The sequence below is a fragment of the Pseudorca crassidens genome, chromosome 3 (genome assembly GCF_039906515.1).
Source record: "Pseudorca crassidens isolate mPseCra1 chromosome 3, mPseCra1.hap1, whole genome shotgun sequence".
In the NCBI taxonomy this organism is placed as follows: Eukaryota; Metazoa; Chordata; class Mammalia; order Artiodactyla; family Delphinidae; genus Pseudorca; species Pseudorca crassidens.
In genome coordinates this window covers 165,105,522-165,129,635 of record NC_090298.1, presented here as the reverse complement: position 1 = coordinate 165,129,635, position 24,114 = coordinate 165,105,522, and the positions used below count along the sequence as shown (strand labels likewise).

General features: G+C 57.9%; 1 protein-coding gene and 1 non-coding gene across 5 annotated transcripts in view; one reads left to right on the top strand and one right to left on the bottom strand.

Annotated features, from left to right (window-relative positions):
• Window positions 1-1,472: 1,472 nt before the first annotated feature.
• CARM1 (coactivator associated arginine methyltransferase 1) overlaps window positions 1,473-24,114 on the top strand; it is a 41,593-nt gene continuing 18,951 nt past the window's right edge. For 2 of the 4 annotated variants that reach the window (XM_067733737.1, XM_067733736.1), the window contains exon 1: window positions 1,473-1,749. In XM_067733737.1, coding sequence (XP_067589838.1) covers window positions 1,521-1,749 — 229 coding nt within the window. In that variant the 5' untranslated portion in view covers window positions 1,473-1,520. Of the gene's footprint in view, window positions 1,750-2,452; window positions 2,490-24,114 lie in introns of those variants that run through there. The other 2 variants (XM_067733734.1, XM_067733738.1) reach the window with 2 other exon arrangements.
• TRNAE-UUC (transfer RNA glutamic acid (anticodon UUC)) lies at window positions 5,593-5,665 on the bottom strand. The gene has a single exon. It is a non-coding gene; the product is annotated as a tRNA-Glu (tRNA).

The following is a 24,114-nucleotide window of genomic DNA, read 5'->3' as shown; positions in this document are numbered from 1 at the left end:
GTCAGGGTGGTGTATTGGGAGGCCCATGGGGGTGTAGGGAGGGGGGCAGTGCCATGTGGGGTCTCTGCTAAAGTCCTTGCATTGGTGAATACAGGAGGTGGAATGATGGAATGCTTGAGGAGAATGAGTAGTAAATGAGCAGGTCCAGGGACTTCCCCGCCGGATTAGTGGTTAAGACTCCTCCTTCCCAATGCAGGCGGCACGTGTTAGATCCCTGGTCGAGAAACTAAGATCCCGCAAGCGGCACGGTGGGGCCTTAAAAAAAAAAAAAAGCAGGTACCGGGAAGAGTGGCAGCTGGAGATAGCGGGCGGCAGCAAGCACCTTTGGAAGCCACCAAAGAGGAGGAGAATGGGGGCCTTGGAGCAGTGGAGGTGGGACTTGGAGGGAAGATGGGTGTGTGTATCTGTGTATTGAAAGGGGCACTAGGCCCTAATCTGCTGGATTCACTGGTCAGCCATCACTGCGGGAAGGGTGAGTGAGTTGCGGTGGGGGGGAAGGGGCTAAAAGAGAGGTCCAAGAATTTTTTTGTGGGGGCGAAGACAGTGAAGGGCCAAGGATGGAGGAGGAGGGCACTGGGGGAAGCGGCTGGAGATGATGGGGAAGAGAGAAGGAGAGGTTGAGTGCTCCGAGAGGGGGCAAATGTGGCGTGCAGAGGCCAAGTCCATGCTCAAACTGCTTTTCCAGAGGGCGCGCTGGGGGTGGAGCCACAGGCTGGGGCGTGTCCCTACGTCCTGTCCCCGCCCCTCACTCCGGCCCTCCCCAAGAACCCAGAGATTCACAAAGCGAGACCAGTGGTGAGGTGGGGAGCAGGACCGGTATAGGGGCGGGGCGTCTTCGCAGCTGGACCCCGCCCCTCAGTGAGCCGCCGTACAAAGCCGGGCGGGACCAGGGGAAGAGCCCACCCTCAGGGGCGTGTTAGAGACTGTCGGGCGTCAGGCCCGCCGCCACCGTTCCCCTGGCTGGGGGAGCCACCTCACACAGCACGGCCGCTTGCGCGGGGCGGGGCTCCAGCGTGTGTCCGCACGGCCGAGCACCGCCCTTTGACGCGCGCTCCGAGCTGGGCAGCCGCACCGCCTTACAAAGCGCGGCCATTCGGGCCGCGCCGGGCTGGAGGCGGGGCCCAGCCCTAGGGGCGTGTCCGCGCGGCCGAGCACCACTTCTGACGTACGCTCCCGCCATCGCTGTTCCTGGGCCAAGGAGTCACCTCACAAAGCTGCGACCGCTAGCGCGGGGCGGGGCGGGGCGAGGCGGGGCCGGGCCGGCCCCGCCCCCCAGCGTGCTTCCTCCCAGAGCCCAGGGCCGCCGGCAGGGGTCGCTGCGTCACGGGGCTGGACCGCAGCGGCGGTGGCGGCGAGGCGGCGCGTGGCCATCAGGCGGCGCTACCTGGCTCGGCCTCGGCCTCGGCCTGTGCGGCGGCGGCGGCGGCGGCGGCGGCGGCGGCGGCGGCGGCAGCGGCGGCGGCCTGGGCCCGGGCGCGGCGGCGGCGGCGGCGGCGGCGGGGCCTGGAGCCGGATCTAAGATGGCAGGAACGGCGGCGGCGGCGGCGGCGGCGGGGCCGGGCGTGGGCGGCGCAGGGGCGGCCGGCCCGGGTGTCACGGGGCCCTGCGGGGCAGTGTCCGTGTTCCCCGGCGCCCGCCTCCTCACCATCGGCGACGCGAACGGCGAGATCCAGCGGCACGCGGAGCAGCAGGCGCTGCGCCTCGAGGTGCGCGCCGGCCCGGACGCGGCGGGCATCGCCCTCTACAGCCGTGAGTGCGGGGCCCCAGGGCCGGGCCGAGGGCCGGGCTGCGCGCGGGGGCTGCGCACGAGGCCGGACGGGCGGGGGGCCCGGGGTGGACCGGACGCAGCCGCGGTGAGGGGACCGGGGTCCCGAGGGTGAGGGGCCCTGATCCTTGGGGGCCTGGTATGGGCTCCGTGGGGCCGGGCCGAGGGAGCTGGATGTGAGAGGCCCCCGAGTGAGGGGTGTGGAGGAACGGTGTCAAAGGGGCAGAAAGAGAAAAGAGGGCGTGAGTGGTGGCCAGAGGTGAGGTGCCCCGAGCGGGAAATGGGGGAAGTAGTGAGGGCCCTGAGATTGGGAGGGGGTGGGCAGGAAGTGGGGGGCCGAGAGTGCAAAGTAAGAATTCGGAGGAAGCCGGGGGTGGGGGGGGCTGGGTGGGAGGGGAGGGGGCCTGGGCGTGGGAGAGGTGGGAGTCTGTGGGCGGGTGTGGCCGCTCTAGCGGGGAGGAGGGAGGGGTGTGGGCAGCCTCTGGCTATCTCAGGGGACCCTATGGACTGCCAAGGACGGTTGGAAAGTGGTGCCCAGTCTGGAGGGACCTGGAGCACCCTGTGCCACTCATCTGGAGGGCTTGGCGTTCCGGACCCCCGAGTGGGAAACTTCTAGATCTGGGGAGAGGGGTCCTGCGAGGGTGGTGCGAGCTGCTGTGTGTGCGCCTCGTGGAAACGTGGACGGGGAGGGCCCTTATCTGGATGCCCAGCTCCGAAGTAAGAGGTAACACGGACTCCTCCCTGGCCACGGACCTCCGATCTTCCTTTCTGGGGATGTGAGAAGCTGGTTACATTTTCTGAAGCTAGTTTCAAAACTGACATTAAGGTGGAAAAAAAAAAAATCACAAATGTGTTTGCCAAGGACCTCGCGTCTTTGTAGTTCATCCTTTTTCTTTCTCTTGTTACTCTTTCTTATCAGTTCTCTCTGGTCACGATTCCTCCTTCACATTTTAAAAATAATTAATTAATTAATTAATTGTTGGCAGTGTTGGGTCTTCATTGCTACGCGTGGGGTTTCTCTAGTTGTGGTGAGCGGGGGCTACTCTTAGTTTCGGTGCGCGGGCTTCTCATTGCGGTGGCTTCTCTTGTTGCAGAGTGCTGGGCTCTAGGCGCGCGGGCTTCAGTAGTTGTGGCACGTGGGCTCAGCAGTTGTGGCTCGCCGACTCTAGAGCACAGGCTCAGTAGTTGTAGCGCACGGGCTTAGTTGCTCCTCGGCATGTGGGATCTTCCCAGACCAGGGATCGAACCCGTGTCCCTCGCGTTAGCAGGCAGATTCTTAACCACTGCACCACCAGGGAGGTACCTCCTCCTTCACATTTCGTTATTCTGTTACACTCAGCTTGGTCTCTCCGGGTTTCTTGCACTGATGCTCTGTGGAGTCACTGAGGGGGCCTCTCCTGGCTTTGGCCTGTGTGAGTTTTTTGCCACTTCGGGAATGGGGATTTTCTGAAGGGAAGTGTGTGGAGCAGTTGGTTCCCACACAGGATTCTCTCCACACCTCAACTTGGAAAACCCAAAATAAAGGAGCTGTGCATCTGTCCCCAGCGTCGCACCTCTTTTTGCTGGGGCAGAGCTGGGTCTTCTTGGATCAGATGAGGAGAAAGAAGGGTATCCTCGGTGGGCATCGGAGCTCAAGAAAGACACTTAAGCTCAGCAGGATCCCCCAGATCACAAGCATGGCCATTCATTCAACACGCATTAATGGGATACAGAACAAAAAGGCAGTGTTTCTCAAACTAGGGTTCCAGGGCTGATCCGCAAAGGAGTTCCAGGGGAGGTGGTTTATCTTTGGTAAATAAACTTGATTTTAGAACAGTTTTAGATTGATAGAATTACTAGGAAGATAATACAGAGCGTTCTCATATACTCTACACATAGTCTCCTGTCTTTACATGTTTCTCCAGGAGAGTTTTTACTTTTGTGTTTTTGTTTTGTGGCTCTACTTGGAATTGTTACTAGTTACAAAGGGAACACTTCCCTTTTTAGAGGTCATTCATAACTGAAGCGATCGTCAAGAGGAGAAAGTCCATGTTTCTCAAACTGAGAGCCTCAGTCTGAAATTCTTTCAGACCCCTGATGATACAGTCTCAGAGGTCTGAAATAATTTTTTCCTCTTTAGGCTCAAGTAACATTAGTGTGAGGTATTAGTGTGAAAGTATGGGTTCTGGAGTTGGCCACAGCTGGTTGTATTCGTTTTCCAGGGTTGCCGTAACAAACTTGGTGGCTTAAACCAACGGGAATGTATTCTCTCATAGCTCACGGGCAGAAGTCCAAAATCAAGGTGTCGGCTGGGCCACACTAGCTCCACAGGCTCTAGAGGAGGATCCTTTCTTGCCTCTTCCAGCTTCCAGTGACTCCAGGCGTTGGTTGGCTGGAGGCCACAGAAATCCAGTCTCTGCCTCTGTCTTCACATGGCTGTTCCCCTGTGTCTCTGTGCCTTTTCCTGTAAGGTCACCTGTTGCTGGATTTAGGGCCCACCCTAAATCCAGGATTATCTTAGATCCTTAATTATGTCTGTAAAGACCCTTTTTCTAAGTAAAGTCATATCCATAGGTTCCGGGGGTTAGGGCTTGGACATATTTTGGGGGGCATCCACTACGTGGGCTAGACTGGTGCCCTGAGGGTAGTTGTGGGTCTCTGTGCCTCAGTTTCCTCGACGGTAGAATGGAGGTGATGACAGGACTGTGGCACAGCGTGTTTGCTCTATGAACGAACACTTCTTCTTTGGAAGCAGCACCTGCTCCGGTAAAGGCCTGGTGATGGCCTCAGAGTTGGTCGGGTTACTGCTCAGGGCGGGGCAGCCCTGGTTCCTGAGCCAGCTCCGCCTGGGGAGCACGGGCCTCCAGGGAAGAACTTCTCAGAAGTCTGCCGGGGGAGTGCAAAGTCCTGGATCAAAGATCAGGCCCGGCCTGCTGGGTGTGGAGGGCTGGCTGACGGTCCCCTGGAAAAAGGCAGAGATGGTCCAGCCACTGGGGGGACTTAGGGGTGAACCACGCTGCTGCTGGGAGCTTTAGGCTTTCTTTCGGGATGAACTTCGTCCCTGGCTTCAGCATTTCCCAACCTGGACCCTTCTGGGACCCGAATGCTTTGGCCAGGTGAGAAGGCTTCAGGAACCCTGTTGTGCTCACCTGTCCCTCGTGAGGCGAGGTCTGCGAGCCACTGGTGATTCCAGATCCCGGGCATTCGCCTCTGTGGGTGGAGCTGGGGTGGGGGCGGGTGGGCGGTCGACCGAGACATCCGCCCGAACCTCCCAGTGTCTCACATCTGGGAGCTGAGGGTCCTGAACGTGGAGTGTGACTGGTGTGAGTCACCAACTACGCGGCCTTGAACTAGCCATTTCGCCTGTAGCAGCCCTGTAGCGACACCTGTACACGTCTTCCGTTTCCTCACCTGCGATGGGAATAGTGCCACTGGGGTCCCGGGCATGTGGGGGAGGTGCAGCACGGGGTTGTGGAGCAGGGTGTCCGGCGGTGAAGGGTAGATCTGTCTATAGATGTTATCAGTGGTGGTGCTACTGGCGTGGAATGGTGAAGAGCTGGCTTTTCTAGGAGGGAGTCCCTTATGCTGTGGGGCTGCCCAGCTGCCTTGCACCCCCAGCAGATGGGAGGGGGGCCCCTGGACTGCCACCTCTGTCTCAGGCAGCAGGGCTGGGAGATGGGTGTGGGTAGCAGGACAGCCAGCCCCTTTCCTTGACGTTTGCCCCCTCCCTGTGGGAAAGAGGACAGCTGAGGAAGATCCTGTCCCAGTCACCCTGCAGTGAATGGTGACCCCCCCCACCCCTTCTGTTTTTTTTTTTTTTTTTGGCCTCGTGGCTTGCAGGATCTTAGTTCCCTGACCAGGGTTCGAACCTGGGCCCCCGGCAGTGAAAGTGCAGAGTCCTAACCTCTGGACCACCAGGGAATTCCCTCCCCACCCCTTCTTGCCAGTTGATGTCAACCTGGCCCGCGTCCATGAGATTGGCTAAATGGCAACTACCGAAACTGGGCCGTTTTCCTTGGGCAGAGTTGCTGGCTTCCCGGGCCTTGAGGAAGCTTTGGCACAGGCTCTGGAGCCCTTGGACATGGGCTGCCATCCCCTTGCAGGGAGGCAGCTCCTCGGAAAGCCCATCGTGGGGCGGTGGGGCGGCGAGCAGAACAGACTCTCAGTTCCTCAGCCCCGTGGCAGCCTTTCTGGAGCTGACTGTGCTGCTTTTCTCTTTCAGTCCTCTGACCTGTCCCCGCTGCATTGGCTAGGAAGGGATGTACGGCAGGGCTGGCTCTGAAGGGCTAAATTTCAGTTCGTGGGGGACGTGCCAGGGGTGGAAACCCCAGAGAAAAACCCTCTGTAAAAGCAAGGTGAAGCATGACCTGCTGTTCTGGAATCAGGACCCTGTGACTTCCTTCAGTCACCCTTCTGGTAGCCCACACCCCCGGTAGCTGCGGCAGGGGGGTGGTAGTGAGAGGGTTTGGAAGAGTTTGTCCTCCACCCAGCCTTGAGGACATTCAGTGTCAAGCTGGGGGGAAGACCCAGAAAGTTACACCAAAAGGCATTCACGTTTCAGTGGTGCCTGCTAGTTGCTGCTGGCTGCAGTCATTTATTGAGCACTTACTGTGTGCCAGGCCCTGCTTAAACCAGTGTTGACAGACTCAAATGCTTGACTTTGGGGGCAGCTGGGGAAAGGATAATAATATAAAGCAGGGCCTGTGGGCAAGCTATGGCCCGTGGACCTGATCGGGCCTGTGGCCAATTTTTTAACCGGTGATAGCTAAGGGCGGTTTGTACATTTTAAAAATAATTAATTAATTAATTAATTAATTTTTGGCTGTGTTGGGTCTTCGTTGCTGTGCCCGGGCTTTCTCTAATTGCGGCGAGCGGGGGCTACTCTTCGTTGCGGTGCGCGGGCTTCTCATTGCGGTGGCTTCTCCTGTTGCGGAACACGGGCTCTAGGCGCGTGGGCTCCAGTAGTTGTGGTGCACGGGCTCAGTAGTTGTGGCTTGCGGGCTGTAGAGTGCAGGCTCAGTAGTTGTGGTGCACGGGCTTAGTTGCTCCGTGGCATGTGGGATCTTCCCGGACCAGGGCTCGAACCCGTGTCCCCTGCATTGGCAGGCAGATTCTTTTTTTTTTTTTTTTTTTTTTTGCGGTATGCGGGCCTCTCACTGTTGTGGCCTCTCCCGTTGCGGAGCACAGGCTCCGGACACACAGGCTCAGCAGCCATGGCTCACAGGCCCAGCTGCTCCGCAGCATGTGGGATCTTCCCGGACCGGGGCACGAACCCGTGTCCCCTGCATCGGCAGGCGGACTCTCAACCACTGCACCACCAGGGAAGCCTGCAGGTGGATTCTTAACCACTGAGCCACCAGGGAAGTCCCGGTTTGTACATTTTTGAAGTGTTGATTAAAAAGAAAAAAACAACCCAAGGAAGAATATTCAACCAAGACCATAGAGTCCTGCAAAACCTAAGATGTTTACTTACTGGCCCATGACAGAAAAAGCTTGCAGACCCCTGGGATAAATGAATGAAACAGGCAGGAGGAGGGGGGACTTGGGGACTCAGCCCCAGCCAGGGTTGGCAGATCTGCCACAGCTTAAGAGAAACTGAAAAGCCCTTCTTTGTGTAGATCTGTTTGTTTTGATTGTGAAGTGTCCTGATTGCTCAGGCCAGATAGAGTACACTTTCTGGACTGTGTGGGTCAGTTAGACTAATAGGTGTGGCCCTTGCTGTGTGTTACCACTGGTCTTTAGAACAGTTCTGGGAGGTCGGCACACCACTCCCATTTTACTGCTGGAAAAGCAGGGGTGAAAGGGCTTGACCAAATAACATGGCTGGCAGGCAGCAGAGCTGGCTTTGGAGTTCACGGCTGTTGGACCCTCTGCTCACTGCAGAGTGGTTCAGTGGAAAAGGGTGGTCAGGATTCAGTTTATCTGTGCATAACAGAAACCCAAAGTGGCAATGGCTTAAACAAGATGGCAATTCATTTCTTGTGCTTTCGTCCTGAAGCCTTGGAGGTTGGCAGACCAGGGCTGGTGTGGAAGCTCTGCTCCAGGACGTCCTTGGACCCAGGTCCTTCCAGCTAACCCCTCTCCCACATCCGGGGTTTGGGTCTTGTCATCATGGATCAACATGGCGGCTGGAGTCCAGCTATTACACCCTGGTTTTCAGACAGCAGGATAAAGAAGGGGACAAAGGATGCCAAGAGCATTGCCAGGTGTCTGTTAGGGAAGGTTCCCAGGGCTGTGCTTCTGCTTGCATCCCATTGGCTAGAATGCAGTCACATGGCCACCACTAGCTGCAAGGGAGCCTGGGAAATGTAGTCTTTAGTCTGAGCAGCCCTGTACTCAGCTAATTTCGGGGTTTCTCTTTCAGTGGGAGAAAGGGGAAACAGACATTGGGAGACAGTCACCTTGGCCACAGTAGGTAGGATGTGGATGTAGCCACCAGTGTTGGGAAGGATACTCCTGGATTGTGGAAAGATGCTCAAGTGGGGGGTGGGGACAGTAGCCTGGTGTGGAGCAAAAGGGTCCCTTGGAGGAGCTAAAGGATGGGTAACAAGGTTGGGCCCAGGTCACTTTCCCGAGTGACAGGGCCTTTTCCCTTATGCGGTCAGGAGCGGCCTGCCATTTTTCACGGGGGCCTAACATGATAAGAATGGTATTTCTGAAGATTACTCTGGCAGCAGGTTACGCTGTAGACGGGAGCAAGGAGAGAGAAGCCTGCAGAAGCTTCCAGGCGAGAGAATGCAACAGAAATGTAACCGAATAGTTTCACCTTAGTCTGCCCCTGAAGCGTGTCAGAGGCCAGGAATCATGTTATGGAACAAAAGGTGAATTCTGCCCAGGGCAAAGGCAAAGGGCAGATGGCAGAGGCCATGACCCATGGCCAGGGGTCGTGAGTGACCTGCCTGCAGGGTTAGCTCCACTGTGTGGTTAAAAGGAGACTCCCAGTATTTTAAAAATCAGAGGATTTCACATCAAAATCTGGCTTTGTACTTCTGAAAAAGCAGAAAGGCTGGCAGTCCTGGGCCTTCACACCCCGAGGCTGAGTTGGATGGCAGTGCTGCCTTCAGAAGGGGCAGGCACCCCACATGGCTAGAGTCCCTTCCCTGCTTGCTGCTTGCAGCACAGGCCTCGCACCAGGAGCCATTTGCCCTCTCACTCGCAGCACTTTGTCTCCTTTCTTTTCTTTTTTTTTAATTTCATTTCTGGCTGCGTTGGGTCTTTGTTGCTGTGTGCAGGCTTTCTCTAGTTGCGATGAGTGGGGGCTACTCTTCGTTGCGGTGCGCGGGCTTCTCATTGCAGTGGATTCTCTTGTTGTGGAGCATGGGCTCAAGGCATGCAGACTCAGTAGTTGTGGCTCATGGGCTCTGGAGCGCAGGCGCAGTAGTTGTGGTGCACGGGTTTAGTTGCTCTGCGGGATGTGGGATCTGTGCAGTGGTTTGTTTCTTAAAATAGAGAGGCATTTCTCTGAACCCAGGTTTCCATCAGGGGTGGGAAAATGTTTCTTACCCTTAGCCCACACCCTTCTTCGTCCCCCATCCCTTTCTCTAGGCCGCTGAGTTGGAGCCCCGTGGAGCTGAGGGCTTGTTACCCCAGTCCAAGTTGACCTGGCTTCCAGTCCCGAGCCCCGCCCACTGCCCACCTCCGAAGCCCCTCCCCTTCCTCACCTCTCCCTGCACCTGTGTAGCCCACAGGCCCTCACTGGCAATTTGGAAGTCTAAAAGGTATGAAAACCTAACTTCTTACTCATTTGACCGCAAGCTCTAACCTGACCCAAACTGGGGCACAATTCCCCCCTGAGCTGCCATGTGGGGCTCCCTGTAATCTCTGGGTATCCAGTTTAGAATGACCGTTCCCGCTTTTGGCTGCAAGACTGTGCTCGGTTCTGGACGTTTCCTATAGTTTGCTGGGGATAATCCATGTTATCTGAACCTTGTTAGCTTTCTTCAGATCTGAAGAGTTTGTAATCTGAAACACACCGGGCTGCATGTGTTTCAGGCAGGGACTAAGGGCCTGGCGCGGTACCCCCGTTGGGGTTGTTTGGGCCCATACGTGAGATCACGGGTGGAAAGTGGCCGGCGTCGTGAGCAGCACCTGGCAGGAAGCACAGGCATTAGGTGTGGGGGCCTGCGTGAGGTGGGCGTGCAGGGCCTTTTGGCAGAAGGAGGAGTATGGTGTGAACTCAGGTGATTCTGTGCTGCCTTCTGGGAGCAGGTCATATCTAGCAGAATGGGGGAGGCAAGAGAACCCTTGGCGGCAGGCGAGGCTCCTTGCCTGGGGAGCCTGAGGAGGCACCTGAGGAGGTGGTGTGTTTGCCAGGACGTCGGGAGAAATACCCATCCCAGATGGGGGGAGGGGGGGTTGGAGGGCCAGACCTGGGCCAGACTTGGCTGCTCCCATGGAGAGTGGAGGCTGGGAGGGGCTTCAGGCAGCTCAGAGCTGAGGCTCTCAACCCGAAGTCCTTGGATGGCCCCTGGGAGGGGGTTGTCCCATGATCCCTTGAAATTATATGCCGCTTGCATAAGGGTAGAGGAACAAGAGTCCATAGCTGGGACCTCAGAGGAGCCTCGCCGGAGGCAACACTTCTAAAATGCCTATTAGGTCTGTGTGCTCCTGGTAGACTGTGGCTGTGACGCTGTAGTTGGTTCTCTGTGCATTTTTGGGGGGAGAGGCTCCCTTGCTTTTGATCCTCCTCAAAGGGATCTGTGACCCAAGAAAGGCTGACAGCCACTGAGTTCAGCAGCAGATTGGGGAGTGAAGTGGATGCCCCTGGCTTGTAAGGGATGGTCAGTGGGAGAAGCGGTGTGTGCGTGTGCGTGTGTGTGTGTGTGTGTGCGTGTGTGTGTGTGTGTGTCCCGTCCTCAGACAGGGGGAGTGACTTTGAAAGGCAGGAATGCCAAGGGCAGGTCACTGGATTTCAGGAGGGGCAGCCCCATCCGAGGGCTGGGGTGGGGGAGGGAACCCAGGCAGATGGCAGGTCTGGGGAAGGCTGGGTGGAGAGTGGGAGGGCGACCCGGGACAGCAGGGCCCACCAGCAGTTCTCTGAAAATGGGGAGACCTGAACTTTCATTCTTTCAACCAGAAGCGTATTCAGAGTGGACTTGCTGTCGCACTGTGGTCGTTACCATTTGTCTAACTTTAAACAGCAGAACTTTACTGAGCATCCGTTGTGTGCCAGGTTCTGTTTTAGGAGCTGGGGTTAAGCACGTGGGCCCACACCTGTGGGTCTTGGGGGGTGTGTGTGACAGGCATTAAGTCAGCAGGCACCCGCTAGTGGTCAGCGCCTTGGAGGAGGTAAAAGGCACTGAGGCTTGCGAGTGCTCGGGGCGGGGCTGCTCAGAGTGAGGGGCAGGAAGGGGTTGGCCACAGATGGTCCCTGCTCAAAATGGGGCGTTAACGCCACCAGGAGAAGCGCAGGTGAGGCAGTGCCTCACCATCGGCATGACTGCTCTGTGCCTCAGTTTCCTCGGCTGTAAAACGGGAATCTTGGTATCCTCTACCTTGGAGGGTTGTTATGAGTTGTGAGCTAATAGAAGTAAAGTGCTTAAAATAGTGTCTGCTGCTCAGCAGGCGGGAAGAGCTGCTGGGGAGTGAGCCTGTGGGCCCGCATGGCCAAGGACAGCCAGGGGCCAGTGTGGCTGGAGCAGGGTGCGTAGGGGGAGGGCCGGGCCCCAGCAAGGGGCTTGGCGTTTATTCCCAGAGTGTTGGGGAGGGAAGCGACACCTGTGGTTGTGTCTGGGCTCAAGCCCAGTTCTGTCCCCTGTCCTTTCCTGGCAGGGTGATCCTGGGCGAATGACTCAGCCTCACAGATCTCAGCTTCCTTGTCGGTGGGGAGGTTCCACTGAGGGGCTTGGCTGGTGCCAGGTGATCACCTGTGCTCGGACTGTAGGCACGCTCCTAGTTTCGGGGAGCAGAGAAAAGGCGGAGTAAGAACTCCTCTCATTGTTGCGGGGGGGAAGTGGCCCAGGAGCCAGTCTGAAGAGAGTGGGGCAGGAGGCCACCAACCGGAGAGAGTTGAGGTGGGAAGGAGGCAAGTCCCGGGGCAGGGGGCAGTGGCTTAGCTGGGGTCTGCTGTATCTCTGGGTCAGTCCTGCTCTCCTGGGTCCCTGTCTCTCGGCCAGGCCAAGGGACGGGCCTGCTTTGCATTCCTGGGTTGGAATGCCCGCCCTTCTCACTCCTGGTCTGCAGCAGTCCTCTCAAGCGTCAGAAGCAGCTGGAGGTCATGATTAGCATAGGCCGTGGAGCCTTATCTGACTTGACCTTGTGACCCTGGCCAAGTGACCCTAGTTCTCGCTCGTTTCTTCCTGGAGCATGGAGAGTGGTCTTGGGGGCTGGTATTAGCCCCACACACACAGCAGGTGAATGACATGGTGTAAGATATCATTGGTCTCCTAAACCTGCTGTGTGGTCTGGAAGAGGTGATGGTGAAACCCCCAGACAGGTACAGGAGGAGCTGGGAAGGGCACAAGGAGGTGGCCTTGGAGATCCTGCCCAAGCCCCTCCAGGTCCCGAATGACTCACTCTGTGCGTTCACCCTCCTGTTTTCTCACTTCCGGGACTTGCTTGGGAAGCTTCAGGATTCGGGGTCCCAGGAACAGTGCCGGCCAGGGCTGTTGGCACCCTTCACGTCTGCCCGGAGAAACCATGGCACTTGCCCTGACGCTCGTTACGCTACACAGCTCCGACCTTTGGTTTAAGAACCCCGAGTCCCTGACTTCTCCCACACCCACCTCTTTTGTTCCCTGAAAACCAGTTCTGTGAAGGAAGTTGAGACCAGGCTTCACCCACGCCTGCAGGAGTTGGACATGGAGGCTCTGTGGCCCTCGTGCGTCTCCCCTGGTGGTTATTCTTTAGATCACTTACTTTAATGGTTGTTTAATCAACACACACAGACGCCTGGTCCTTAGGTGCACTTGACAGTGTGTGCATCCACGTAACCGCCACCCAAAGCCAGACCTAGAACTTGTCCCCCAGCCTCTGGGTGGGTTTTGTTTGGTCAGGTGGGTCTGTCCCCTGACGCCAGGCAGTGCATACTTGAAAACAGGTCCAGACTGGTGGGGCGGGGTGGGGGGGGGCCGGCGGGTGTGCTCCGTCTCCTACCACCCCCCATTCCTTGCGTAGTGAGAGGAGAACCCCTTTGCTTCCCTCTTTTTGTCTGTCTCTTTCAATTGATTCATCGCCCACAGCTTCGGTAAGAGCGGGTCTGAGCTGTTTTCCTTTAAGATTGTTTGGCGTATTTGCTCCCCCGCGAATTGTGTTCCCGTGGCTGGGGTTCCTTTTGGCTGGATGTGTTACTCGTGTAACGGTTTTGTGTGTAGAAACCTGCCTGACAACACAGGAACTGGTGAGATTCTGGCCGGGTCGGCCGCAGGGACCCTGGCAGATCCGTGCTCTAATGAAAAAAGGATGCTCTTTTAATCCCCCCACAGGGGGCACGTGAGTAAATACAATCAAAGGCAGACTGGGGGGCGTCCTGCAGACCCAAGAGGGACATTCCAGGAGCTTGCCACATTCTTCTCTGAGCTGGAGGGGAAAGCAAAGGCAGGCTGGGGCTCCCAGACTTCTGTTGTGTGTCCTGGAGGCCACCTCCGCACAGCCTGGCTCTGCTCTGAGCCCTCTGTGTGACCGGAGGTTGGCGTCCCTAGGGATGGATGAGCCCTGGGTGGGGGATGCTGACGGGTCACCTGGCCTTGACTCCCTTCCACCGCCACGCCACCCCCGTGCCCTGCCTATTGCCGCTTTGAGGCCCTACCGTGGCTGACGTGGGCTGAGCCCAAACATGTGGCGGGCGGGCGCCGTGCCAGGCACTTTATGTTCACTGACTTGCCTCGCCGTCAGAACAGACCCTTGGGGAGCCACCGGAGCCACAGCTCATCCCCGTTTCCTAAGGGAGGAAACTGAGGCACTCAGTGGTGGGCGGCAGTCGGATGCCAACCCAGCTTTGGCCCTGACGTCTCGACTCAGCCCTGCCACCCCTTGGGCGCAGGTGAGGAGTCAATGCCGTAAAGGAGAGGTAGCACCTGGCCCTTGTGGTTTCTGTCCTGTGTCGGGGCAGTGGCCCCGGTGGATTCTTCTGGAGCCTGAAGCCAGTCTTTCCTCATTCCTGCCTCGTTGCCGATTCCGTCATGGTGTCAGGCAGCCTCTGTCCCCTCTCGCCTGGGCCACATCTGGAGTCAACATCTGGTGAGGCAGCCTCGGGTGGGCGGGAAGGGGCCCTCCTACCTCAAACATCCTGTTCTCTGAGGCTGGAGGGGCTCCCGGAGCTCCGGGGGCCTGGCGGAGGCCCTTCCGGCAGCCGTGAGGCCCCAGGACATCCTGTTTCACCTTTTTCTTTGTCGATGGGCCCTCCACTGGGACTGCAAGTGGGCCTCAGCCCCCTGAGCTGGTTTCCTCCATCACTCCGCCGCCGAGGCTGCCTCTGCCCCGTCCTCCGGCCTCTTCCGGTTTGGCCTCCCTGGAGCCACCCTGACCTGAGGGTTGAGGCCCCTCAGCTGGCCAGAGGAGGGACATGTTTGAGTTCCCCAGACAGCGACTGGCTCAGCTGCCTATGCTGGCGCAGCGTCCCCGGCAGCTGCGGGAGCCAGAGCGTGGAGCGTACCAGCCGCTCTGAGGGGGTCCTGCAGCTGCCCTTGACAGAGCTCGCCCGCCCACCTCCGTCCTCACGGAGCACTGCCAGCCCAGCTCCTGCTGGCACAGGTGGTGGCCGCCCTCAGTGATCCCTTCCAGCCCTAGGAGGCAGGCTCCAGCGGGCTCAGGGGGACGGTGCCTGCCAGCCATGGTCAACCAGCCAGGCCTGGCTCTGCCCGGGCCCAGGGCCCATGTCCTTCCCAGGGCCTTGAGCGTGGTCCCCACAGCCCCCCAGGGCCAACTCTCCTCCCAGAGGCTGGGATGGGGTTCGGCTCTCTTTCATGAGCTGCTGAGTCCCCAGGCTGAGCCGCTCCCAGCATGTCAGTTCTCTGTGCCTTGGTTTCCCCTCTTGAAAGTGAGCTAAGTGTGCCCAGGCAGGTGGGTGGGAGCATTAGCTGAGCTACTGCACTGCGTTAGGTGTTTGCCTGGTACCACATATAGCAACAGCTTCAAAGTCATGGCCAGAGAAGAAAGGCCCAGCAGAGGAGGCTGGCAGAGGAGGCCGGCAGCCCAGCGCATGGAGTGAGGGGCTGGGCTGCTGGTTTAGTTGCCTCCACCCCCGCCCCCCCCGCCCCCAGTTATCCGCTAAGCCCCCGTGCTTTCATGGGCCAAGGAACAGGCGCACATCTGCTGTTCCTTTTGTAGCTCACAAAGCCCAGGGCTGCAGGCTGATTAGCACGGAGGGGGCAGACATTTGCATGTAATGGCTCCTGCCCAGTCGGAGCCCCTAGTATTCTTTTCAGAAAAGCCAAGCCCTTTCTTTGGTCCTTCTTCTCTTGGGGTTGCCCTTCCACACACCCCACAGTTAGACTCATCTTTGGGCCCCTCCAGACCAGGCCTGCAGGACCAAAGCCTCCAACCCCTAAAGGCAGATATCGCCCCCCGGCCCCCACGGACCAGCCCTTTGAGAGGAGTCCCTGCTGACACCCCCTCCCCGGCCCCTGACCCCCTGAAGCCAGAGCTGACTTAGGAGGTTTGGGTGTCTCCAGTGCGGGGCCTCTTCTCCAGCCTGTGGTCAGCCCCACTGGAAGGCGGGGAGAGGTGACAAGGGGCGGGCCAGCAGAGGTGGGTGGCTATTATATTGTGAAATATTTTCGAAGAATGAAGGAGAATACAGCCAACACCAAGAGCAGTCACTGCCACCTTAAGAGATAAAACGTTGCCCATAGAGCAAAGGGCCCCCTAACTTATCTCCTCCCAGGGAGGTAACCTCCTGTTCAGCCAACACCGGTGGTCAGCCTTCACACGAGGCCACTTTGACGTGGCCTAAAGACCCAAGCTGGCACCTCGGAAACCTAGGAGCAAGACTCCTCCAATCACGGCATGAAGCTGGTGCCTCTCAGCCTCGGCCAGATGGCTGCTCTGGGTCTGAGTGGCCTGCACCAAGCCTGGCTGGGTGCCCAGTCGGGCTGGTCCAGTGGCCAGATGCCTGGTCTGGGCCCAGTGTGGCCTTGTGTCCAGAATTCTCTCTGGGATTCCTTCTCTCCAGTCTTTGCGTCTGGTCAGAGTGCCATGGGGATATGGGGCCCCGAGGTGGATGTTTTGTGCTCAGAACCCCTGCTATGTGCCTGTGGGTCTTGGGCTGGGCACAGGGTGTGTTGGTCCTCATGACGGTGCTGAGCGATGCATTATTATTTTATTTTCCTCGACCTGAAAGGTGGGGGGTGGGGGGTGGAGCCCCAGGTGGCAGAGCCCAGATTCAAAGCTGGGTCTAACGGACTCCAAAGCTGGAGTTCTGGGATCTGCACGTGCCGTGGCCTCCCTGGCAGGGAGGCTTCAGGAAACCCAAGTCTCTAGTGGCCCCGGGCACCCCAGCCTGGCCCCGCCTGCTGCTTCGCCTCCATCACACCCAGTAAGGGGGGGAGGGTTGGGTGCAGGCCTGTGCTAGGCAAGACGGTCACCGGCTGAGAAGCCAGTGTCCTCCATCCTCCAGCCCTAGAGGTCACTTGGGTCACAGGACCTGAGGCTGCAGAGGAGGGATCAGAGCCATTCCCACTACCCTCCCCCCATACCAGCAGGGTCTGACCTGCTCACTTCGGAGAGGGCCCAGGCGACTTGAGTGGGCACCAGGCCTCCCCCGCTGTCACGATTGCCTTTTGTCTGCTTATCCTTCAGGAACGTGGTAGAAATTCAAACCGCTCAGGAGGGTGTAACATGAAAAGCCCGTCTCTTCGTCCTGCCTGATCCTGGCCTGCCCCCCGCGCCGCCGCTCGTCTTCTGGTGCGCCCTTGCTGCGCGGTGTTTCAGGCACACACGGGCTCGCGTGCACACATCTCCCCAGGAACCCACTGAGCTCAAGGTTCTGCAGGTTTAAACCATGCAGTCATTTCGTGGTGTTTCTTTCTAGACAAGCCCCAGGCAGGCAGCACGCCTGGCCCCTCCCCCTCCCCGGCCCCCCGCTCATTTTTGCACCTGTGGTGTGTGTGTATTTTACACCCTCTGCCCCTAACAGTGCGGCTTGGTCATCTTAACATGTCAGCGTCTGCAGACAGACATCTATGCCTTTCCATCGTCTGTACCTTCCTTCACTCATTCAGTGGCTCTTTAGGTTTTCTGCTGCTTTGGACAGTGCTGTATCTAGGTGTATCCGTGCAGACATTCAGAAGTAGAACTGTAGGATAAGGCCCCGCAAGGGGACTTCTGGGTCAGAAGTCTTTGACAGAGATGCCCAGATGGGGGCTGGCCCAGTGCGCCGGGGTGCTTGGGGGAGGGGTTGGGATTCACCCCGGGACAGGGCCAGGCCAGAGGAGCCCAGGGTGACCTCATGGTTCTCAAATACCCCAGGGCTGGGCAGTGCGGCAGCAGCTGCTCGGAGCGTCTGCGAGGACAGCACTGGAGCAGCCGGCTTAGGTTACAGCCAGAGAGGGAGGCCAAGCCGGGCTAGGATTCCCCGGGGTGGGATTCTCTTCCGAGACCGTAACCATGGCTGCTCTTGATTATGCAGTGCATAGGACACTTACTAATGCCTCCCTTATCTCATGGAATCCTCACGGCAGGGAGGGTTTTATCCTCACTTTATCCCCATTGCACAGATGGGGCTCCTGAGGTTCGGGGTGAAGGCAGGTGGTGGGGCCCTCCAAGTGGGCTGTGTCCTCTCACCCTGCAGGCTGTGCCACGATCACCTTTGGACAGATGAGGAGACTGAGGCCCGCAGTCACATCTGGAGGGCGGCACGGTTGGCCCTGAGCCCAGGTCTCCCTGGATGCCCATTCATTTTGACCACTGCCCTCCTGGCCTTCCCTGCTGCGGAAGCGGGGCAGTGGGGCCTGGTGCCTCTGGAAGACGGGAGGCCCTTTGAGGAAGGCGAGCCCTGCATCCCCCCGGGACCTGGCTCGGCCTGGATGTCGCCGCCTAGGCAGCCTGCAATCTGTATTGCACAGGGCATCGTGCGTATCAGACCCCCGAGTCCCTCCAGCCCCTCTTACCCGGCCTTCTCACTGGTGTCACCTGCCTTCCTGTGGTGCCCGGGAGCGTGGGAAGGCAGGACTTGGCTGGCCTGTTCACTGTGGTGCCCTCGTGCCCGTGCTTGGCACCGAGTGGGCTGCAGGCCGAGCCACCCAGTGAGCCGATGGCCCCGAGCAGAGGGTGGGCCGAGGAGAGCACCCTGATTTCTCCACGCCTCGTCCTCCTCTTCACCCAACCCTCCTCTCTCCTGTGGAATATTTTCCTCTGGAAGGTGAACAGCCTGCGTTTTATTTGGCAGTAGGAGGTGATTTAATAAAAGACCTCACATATGGACAGGCGTCCCCCCACCCCCAAGTCTGCCAAGGTAAATAGCTTTAATTATGCCTTGCTTGTGGCTGTAATAGTTTTTCTGCTAGAAAGGCAAGGACTTGAAATGTGGCCCTTTTTTGGGTTGGTTGCTTTTCTTTTCCCCCTGAGCTGGTGGCTGCTCTCCCGTCTTGCCCTCCACCTCTCTGTTGTCCAAGAGGCAAAGAGATGGTCTCATCTCACACGAGGATGGAAGGTTCTACGGGAGGAGAGAGCTTGACTCCAGGCATTTATCTCCATTCCACTGGGTCCCTCTGACACAGGTCTGTCCAGCCTGAAGGGCTCAAGGACCCCCTGCTTGTTCCAGAGCAAAGGGGAAGGGGAGAGAGGGCAGAGGTTACCGTGGGGCTGCCCAGTGCCCAGCGTCTTCCAGTAGTTAAGTGACCTTCCCCAGGCCACACACGCCCTCGGCCTGGGCAAGTGGACCCCCATTCTGGCTGCCTCCTGCATGTAGGGAAGGGGCCCAGTCTCCCTGACCCCAGGCCCCGGGGTGGGGGCCGTGCAGGTCAGCATGCCCAGGTGCTGGGCTGGGCACTGGGCCAGCCACGTGCGGAGCCCTGGATTCAATAAGGAGTCAGCCTGTGATCAGGGCTCGTCCAGGAAGTGCTGGAGAACCTTCCTGGTCTTCCTCCACCTGGAGGAGGTGACAGGGATGCAGGGGAAGAGAGGCAGGGTGCCAGGGAGGGTCTGCGGAGCCACGGAGGCTGGAGAGAAGGCCTTCTGCCCATGGTCTGGAGGGTGGTGAGGTCAGCGTGGCTTGACAGGGCGGTGGAGGGGCTCCGTTGAGGTCGTCCGTGTTAGCAGGGGCTCACGAGCCCCATAAGGAGTTTGGACTTGTTCCAGAGGGCTCCGGGGAACCACTGAGGGGTGCAAGCAGGGAGGAGAACACAGCAAATCAGCCGCGTTAGATGCTGTGACTGGGACATGCCTGGAGGCTGAGCACGTCCCCCGGGGTCTTCTGGTCAGTGTCCCTGAGAGAGGATGCCTACCCCTCCCTGAGGCCGCCAGCTCTTTTGAGGCCCTCCTGGGTGCCGGGCCCCGCTTTGGGCCCAGGAGTGAGGGTGGGGAGCAGGGTGTTGCCTTCAGGCCTGGGACTGGGGAGCCCCTGTGCCTCAGTGTCTGCCAGATTCTGCTGCCCTGGGTCCCACGGTGCTGTCCAGGGAACCGACTGGGAGGGACATCGGGTGGCGCTGTGCTGGGTGGGGGCAGGCAGCCTGTCCCCGAGAGCCGCCTGCTTCCCAGCCTCCGTCGTCTCCTGCCGGGACGGCAGCTGCCCTCCAGCCCTGGCCCTCTCTCGGCACGGGGTCCCTCTCGGTACTGCCCGTGGCTCTGGGGGAGCCAGACTTCTGAGCCCCAGGTCCACCGGGGCCTCTCTCACCTCTGCCACAGCCTTCTACAAATCGCCCGTCTTGCCTGGGAGCCTCTGCAACCTCTCTGGGCTGCAGCCAGGAAGTCCCAGTCGCCCCCATTCTCCCTGCTGGGCCCCTGCAAGGAAAAACACTGCGCCTGTGTGTGTCCCCTGATCTCAGCACTCACACTGAACACTTCTGATCCCCAGGTGTTGGGCAGGTGTCCCCACACACCCAGCAATTCTCCAACACCATCCGGCTGTCTGACAATTCAACTCAATTCTGAAACTGTCTACCTGGAGGTAGTGTCAGATCCCACAGGTTGAGGGCTCAGTCCTACAAGACTGTATACACCCCACTTCAGATGCCAGTCGCAAGTTCGGCTTGGGTCATCAGTGCTTCCCATCAACCTGCTATAAATCAGAGGTTCCTAGGACCTCTTCCTCAGGTTCGATTAATTTGCTCCCGCAGAGCTCAGGAAAACAGTTTACTTACTAGATGACTGGTTAATACAGAAAGATGCAACTCAGGAACAGCCAGATGGAAGAGCTGAACAGGGCGAGGCGTGTGGGAAGCAGTGCAGGGCTTCCGTGCCCTTTTCGGGGGCGCCAACCTCCCAGCACCTCCACGTGCTCACCAACCTGGAAGCTCTCCTGAACCCTGTCCTTTTGGGGTTTTTTGGAGGCTGAGGAGGGGGGCACTGAAAGTTCCAACCCTCTAATTACTTGGTTGGTCCCCATATGCCTTTCTAAGTTCTGTATCCTGGGGTGGTTGAAGGGGGCTTCACATGAATCATAAAAGACACCTTTATCGCTCTTATCACTTGGGAAACTCCAAGAGTTTTAGGAGCTCTGTGCCAGGAACAAGGACCAAATAACATACGTATTATAGGTCACCGTATTACCACCCCCCTTCCTCTCTGCTTTCCCACATGCTGTTTCCTCTCGCTGGAGCATTTGTCCCCATTCTCTTTCCCTGGCTGGTCAGGTGCCATCTCTAACCTCCCACAGTGCCCCTGTGCCCCTGGCCTCAGTGCCCAGCACCTGGGGATCCTCGTCACTCTGGCCGCCTGGCTCTCCTCACCCCCTCTGGGATGGGGAGGGTGTCTCCTCTCACGCCACTGCCGGGTTTGTAATAAAGTTTTATTGGCACATAGCCACGTTCCTTTACATATTTTCTGCAGTGGAGTTGAGTCACAGTAGCAGAGATTAAATGGCCTGAAAAGCTGAAAATATCTATTTTCTGGTCCTTTACAGAAAGAAGCCCAGAGGGGTGGTGCACACACTGGCTAGGAGCACAGACCTGGAGCCAGTCGGCTCAGCCCCTCGCCCTGTGACCTTGAGCGAGATACCTAACCTGTCTGAGCCCCCTTTTCTCATCGGAGCCAGTGGGGGTGGTAGCAGTAGATACAGGGGTGCTGTGAGGGGTCCGTGGATAGTGCAGGAACAGAGCCTGGCACCTGGGAAGTTATTACTCACAGTCTGGCCTCCCAGCCCCATCGTAGTCTTAGCAGGGTGTGAGTGGGTGGGTGCTGGGCCACGCCGCCTGTGGAAGCTCAGTGTTTGTGACTTGGATATTCAGGGGCCTTGCTCCCCAGGGAGCAAGACAGGTGGGGTGGTTTTCCTAGCTCCCCCCGCTGCACCCTGAGTGCTGCATTGCCTGTGGATTTGTCCCTGGCTATTCCGGCCCCTCGTCCCCTGGCCCCAGAGCCTGGGCGGGACAGACTGCAGTGTGGTGGCTGGGACGCCAGCCCGGGGTGGCAGGCCGGGTCCAGGAGCAGGGTGGACACGTTTGTGATGGCTGCGGCATGACTAATACTCCTTGGGCCGAGTTCGTTTCCCGTTCAGAGCCCGTCTTGGGTGAGCCTCTGCGGAGCCTGTTCACCGCTCAGCCCTCCCGTCCCATCACTTCAGGGAAGAGGGACACCGGCTCTGCCCGACCTGGCTGCGGGGGGAACCCAGCACAGCCTCCTGGTCTGCAGCCCCCTTTGTGGTCACCCCCAGTTAGAGCGACGCGGCAGTCTGCCAGCCCCTCTCCCACTTCTGTCCCCACCTCTCCGGGGCCGCGTACATGCAACAGCCCCCGAATGTGCCGGCTGGTGTGACCAGGGTGGCGCTTTCTGGCTTCGTTTCTGGAGGCAGGGCACAGAGCAGTTCTGCCTCTTGCACCACATGCCCACTGCTGGGTCTGGGCCCTGTGGGCTCCGGGCCCCTTTCCTGGGGGGAGAAGCCCTCTCCCAGGAACCCCTCCCCCGGGGCCCAGGAGGCAGGCTTCACCACCTGGCTGGGATAGACCCAGCGCCACCACTTCTGCCCACTGTCCTGGGGGCCCCCTCTCAGTGAGGGGGCGGGGAGGGGAACAGCGATCGACCAAAGGTGCAGAGCCCTGCCCACTGGGGACTGGGGCACTGAGCGTGGCCATGGGAAGGGGCTGGGGAGGGGAGGTCCTTGACTGCCAGTCCGAGAGCTTGGACTTCTCCTGAGACTTCAAAAGAGGTAGGCGCCTGGTCCGGCTTTTTGAAATTATTTTTTGGTTTGTCATATATTTACCTGGCATCCCCTGTGTGCCAGGGACAGGCCTGTGGGTGTATAGCTGTGACTTATACAAAATGCTGACACCATGGGCTTTGGTGGTCCCACCTGTGATGGGACAGTTCAGGTTGCCCTTAGCCCTGGCTTCCCTGGCCCGAGCCTCTGGATGCGGCCAAGCTTCCCTTAGCCACAGGTCCCTGTGGTCGCCTGCCTGGCGCCAGGTTGCAGGGGCTGCCTAGGGCAGCTGGTCAGGTTGCCAGGCTGCTTTGTAAACAGGCCCTCCCTGGTCTGCTCGCTGCCACACAGGAGTAGCTGACAGATCGGCTTTATTTTCTGCCCCAGGAGTGGGCATGGGTACCACGTCAAGGTTTCGGGTCCCTTCCTGAGACCCATTTATAGCTGGACTTGGGAGCACCTCGTCTTGGGTCCCCTGTGGGTGCGGCGTGGCTGTGAGCCTGGGGCTGGCCTCCCAATCCGTTCTTCCCTCCTGCCCGCTGTCAGGAGGCTGCCTGTGCCCTGCTCCCCGCTCCCTCCAGGAGGGGTACCTGGCTCCAGAGGTGGGAGGTCATCTGGCAGAAACCCAGGCTGTGGCCCCAGGAGCCTCCTCCAGGCTGTAGCCCAGGCTTAGGGCTCACACTAAACAAGGCGAGAGCAAGGGGCTCAGCGGACACCTGTAGGCCCTTCACATCCAGATTCACCCATTGGGAACATTTTTCTTGTTCTATTGAGATAAAGTTCACATAGCGTAAAACAATTGAGTTGCATTTAGTGCACTCACAGTATCAGGTAACCATCACCTCTATTTCCAAAATATTTTCATCATCCAAAGAGAAAAACCTTGTTTCCATTAAGCAGTCATTCCCCATTCTCCCACCCTCAGCCCCTGGCAACCACGAATTTTGCTTTCGGTCTCTATGAACTTACTGGTTCTGGATGTTCCATATATATGGGATCATATACCTGTGAGCTTTTCTGTCTGGCTTCCGTCACTCAGCACAATGTTTCTGAGGCTCCTCCGTGGGTTGGGACCTTATTTCTTTTTATGGCTGAGTGATAGCCCATTGTATGGATGGACCACATTTTGTTCATCCAGTCATCAGTTGATGGACATCTGAGTTGTTTCTACTTTTCGGCTGTTTTGAATAGTAACACTTTGAATATTTGCATCAAGTATTCATTTGAATACCAGCTTTCAATTCTTTGGGGTATATACCTAACGAGTGGGATCGCTGAGTCAAATGGTAATTCTGTGCGGCTGTACCATTTTAAGTTCCCACCAGCAGGGTCTGAGGGATTCAATTTCTTGCCAACACGTGTTATTTCCCCCTTTTTTGTTTAAAATTACAGCCGTCCTGCTGGGTGTGCAGTGGTATCTAATTGTGGTTTTGAGTTGCAGGTCCCTGATGACGTGCACCTTTTCACATGCTGGTCATTTGTATACCTTTGGAGAAACATCTCTTCAAGTCCTTTGCCCGTTTTTGAATTGGGTTATATTTTTGTTGTTAAGAGTTCTTTATATATTCTGGACAATAGATCCTTATCAGGTATATGATTTGTAAATATCTTCTTCCATTCTGTAGGTTGTCGTTTCGCTTTTTTGTGTGTGTGTGTGGTATGTGGGCCTCTCACTGTTGTGGCCTCTCCCGTTGCGGAGCACAGGCTCCGGACGCGCAGGCCCAGCGGCCATGGCTCACGGGCCCAGCCGCTCCGCAGCATGTGGGATCATCCCGGACCGGGGCACAAACCCGTGTCCCCTGCATCGGCAGGCGGACTCTCAACCACTGCACCACCAGGGAAGCCCCCGTTTCGCTTTTTTGATACTGTCCTTTGATGCAAAAAGTTTATTTAAAAATTTTTTTTTTTTTTGGCCATGCTGCATGGCTCTCAGGATCTTAGTTCCCCAACCAGGGAGCAAACCTGGGCCCCTGGCAGTGAAAGCACCGAGTCTTAACCACTGGACCGCCAGGGAATTCCCCAAAAAGTTTATAATTTTGATGAAGTCCAGTTTATGTAGTTTTTCTTTTGATACTCTTGCTTTTGGTGTCATATCTAGGAATCCATTGCCACCAAGGTTTCAGAGATTTACCCCTCTGTTCTC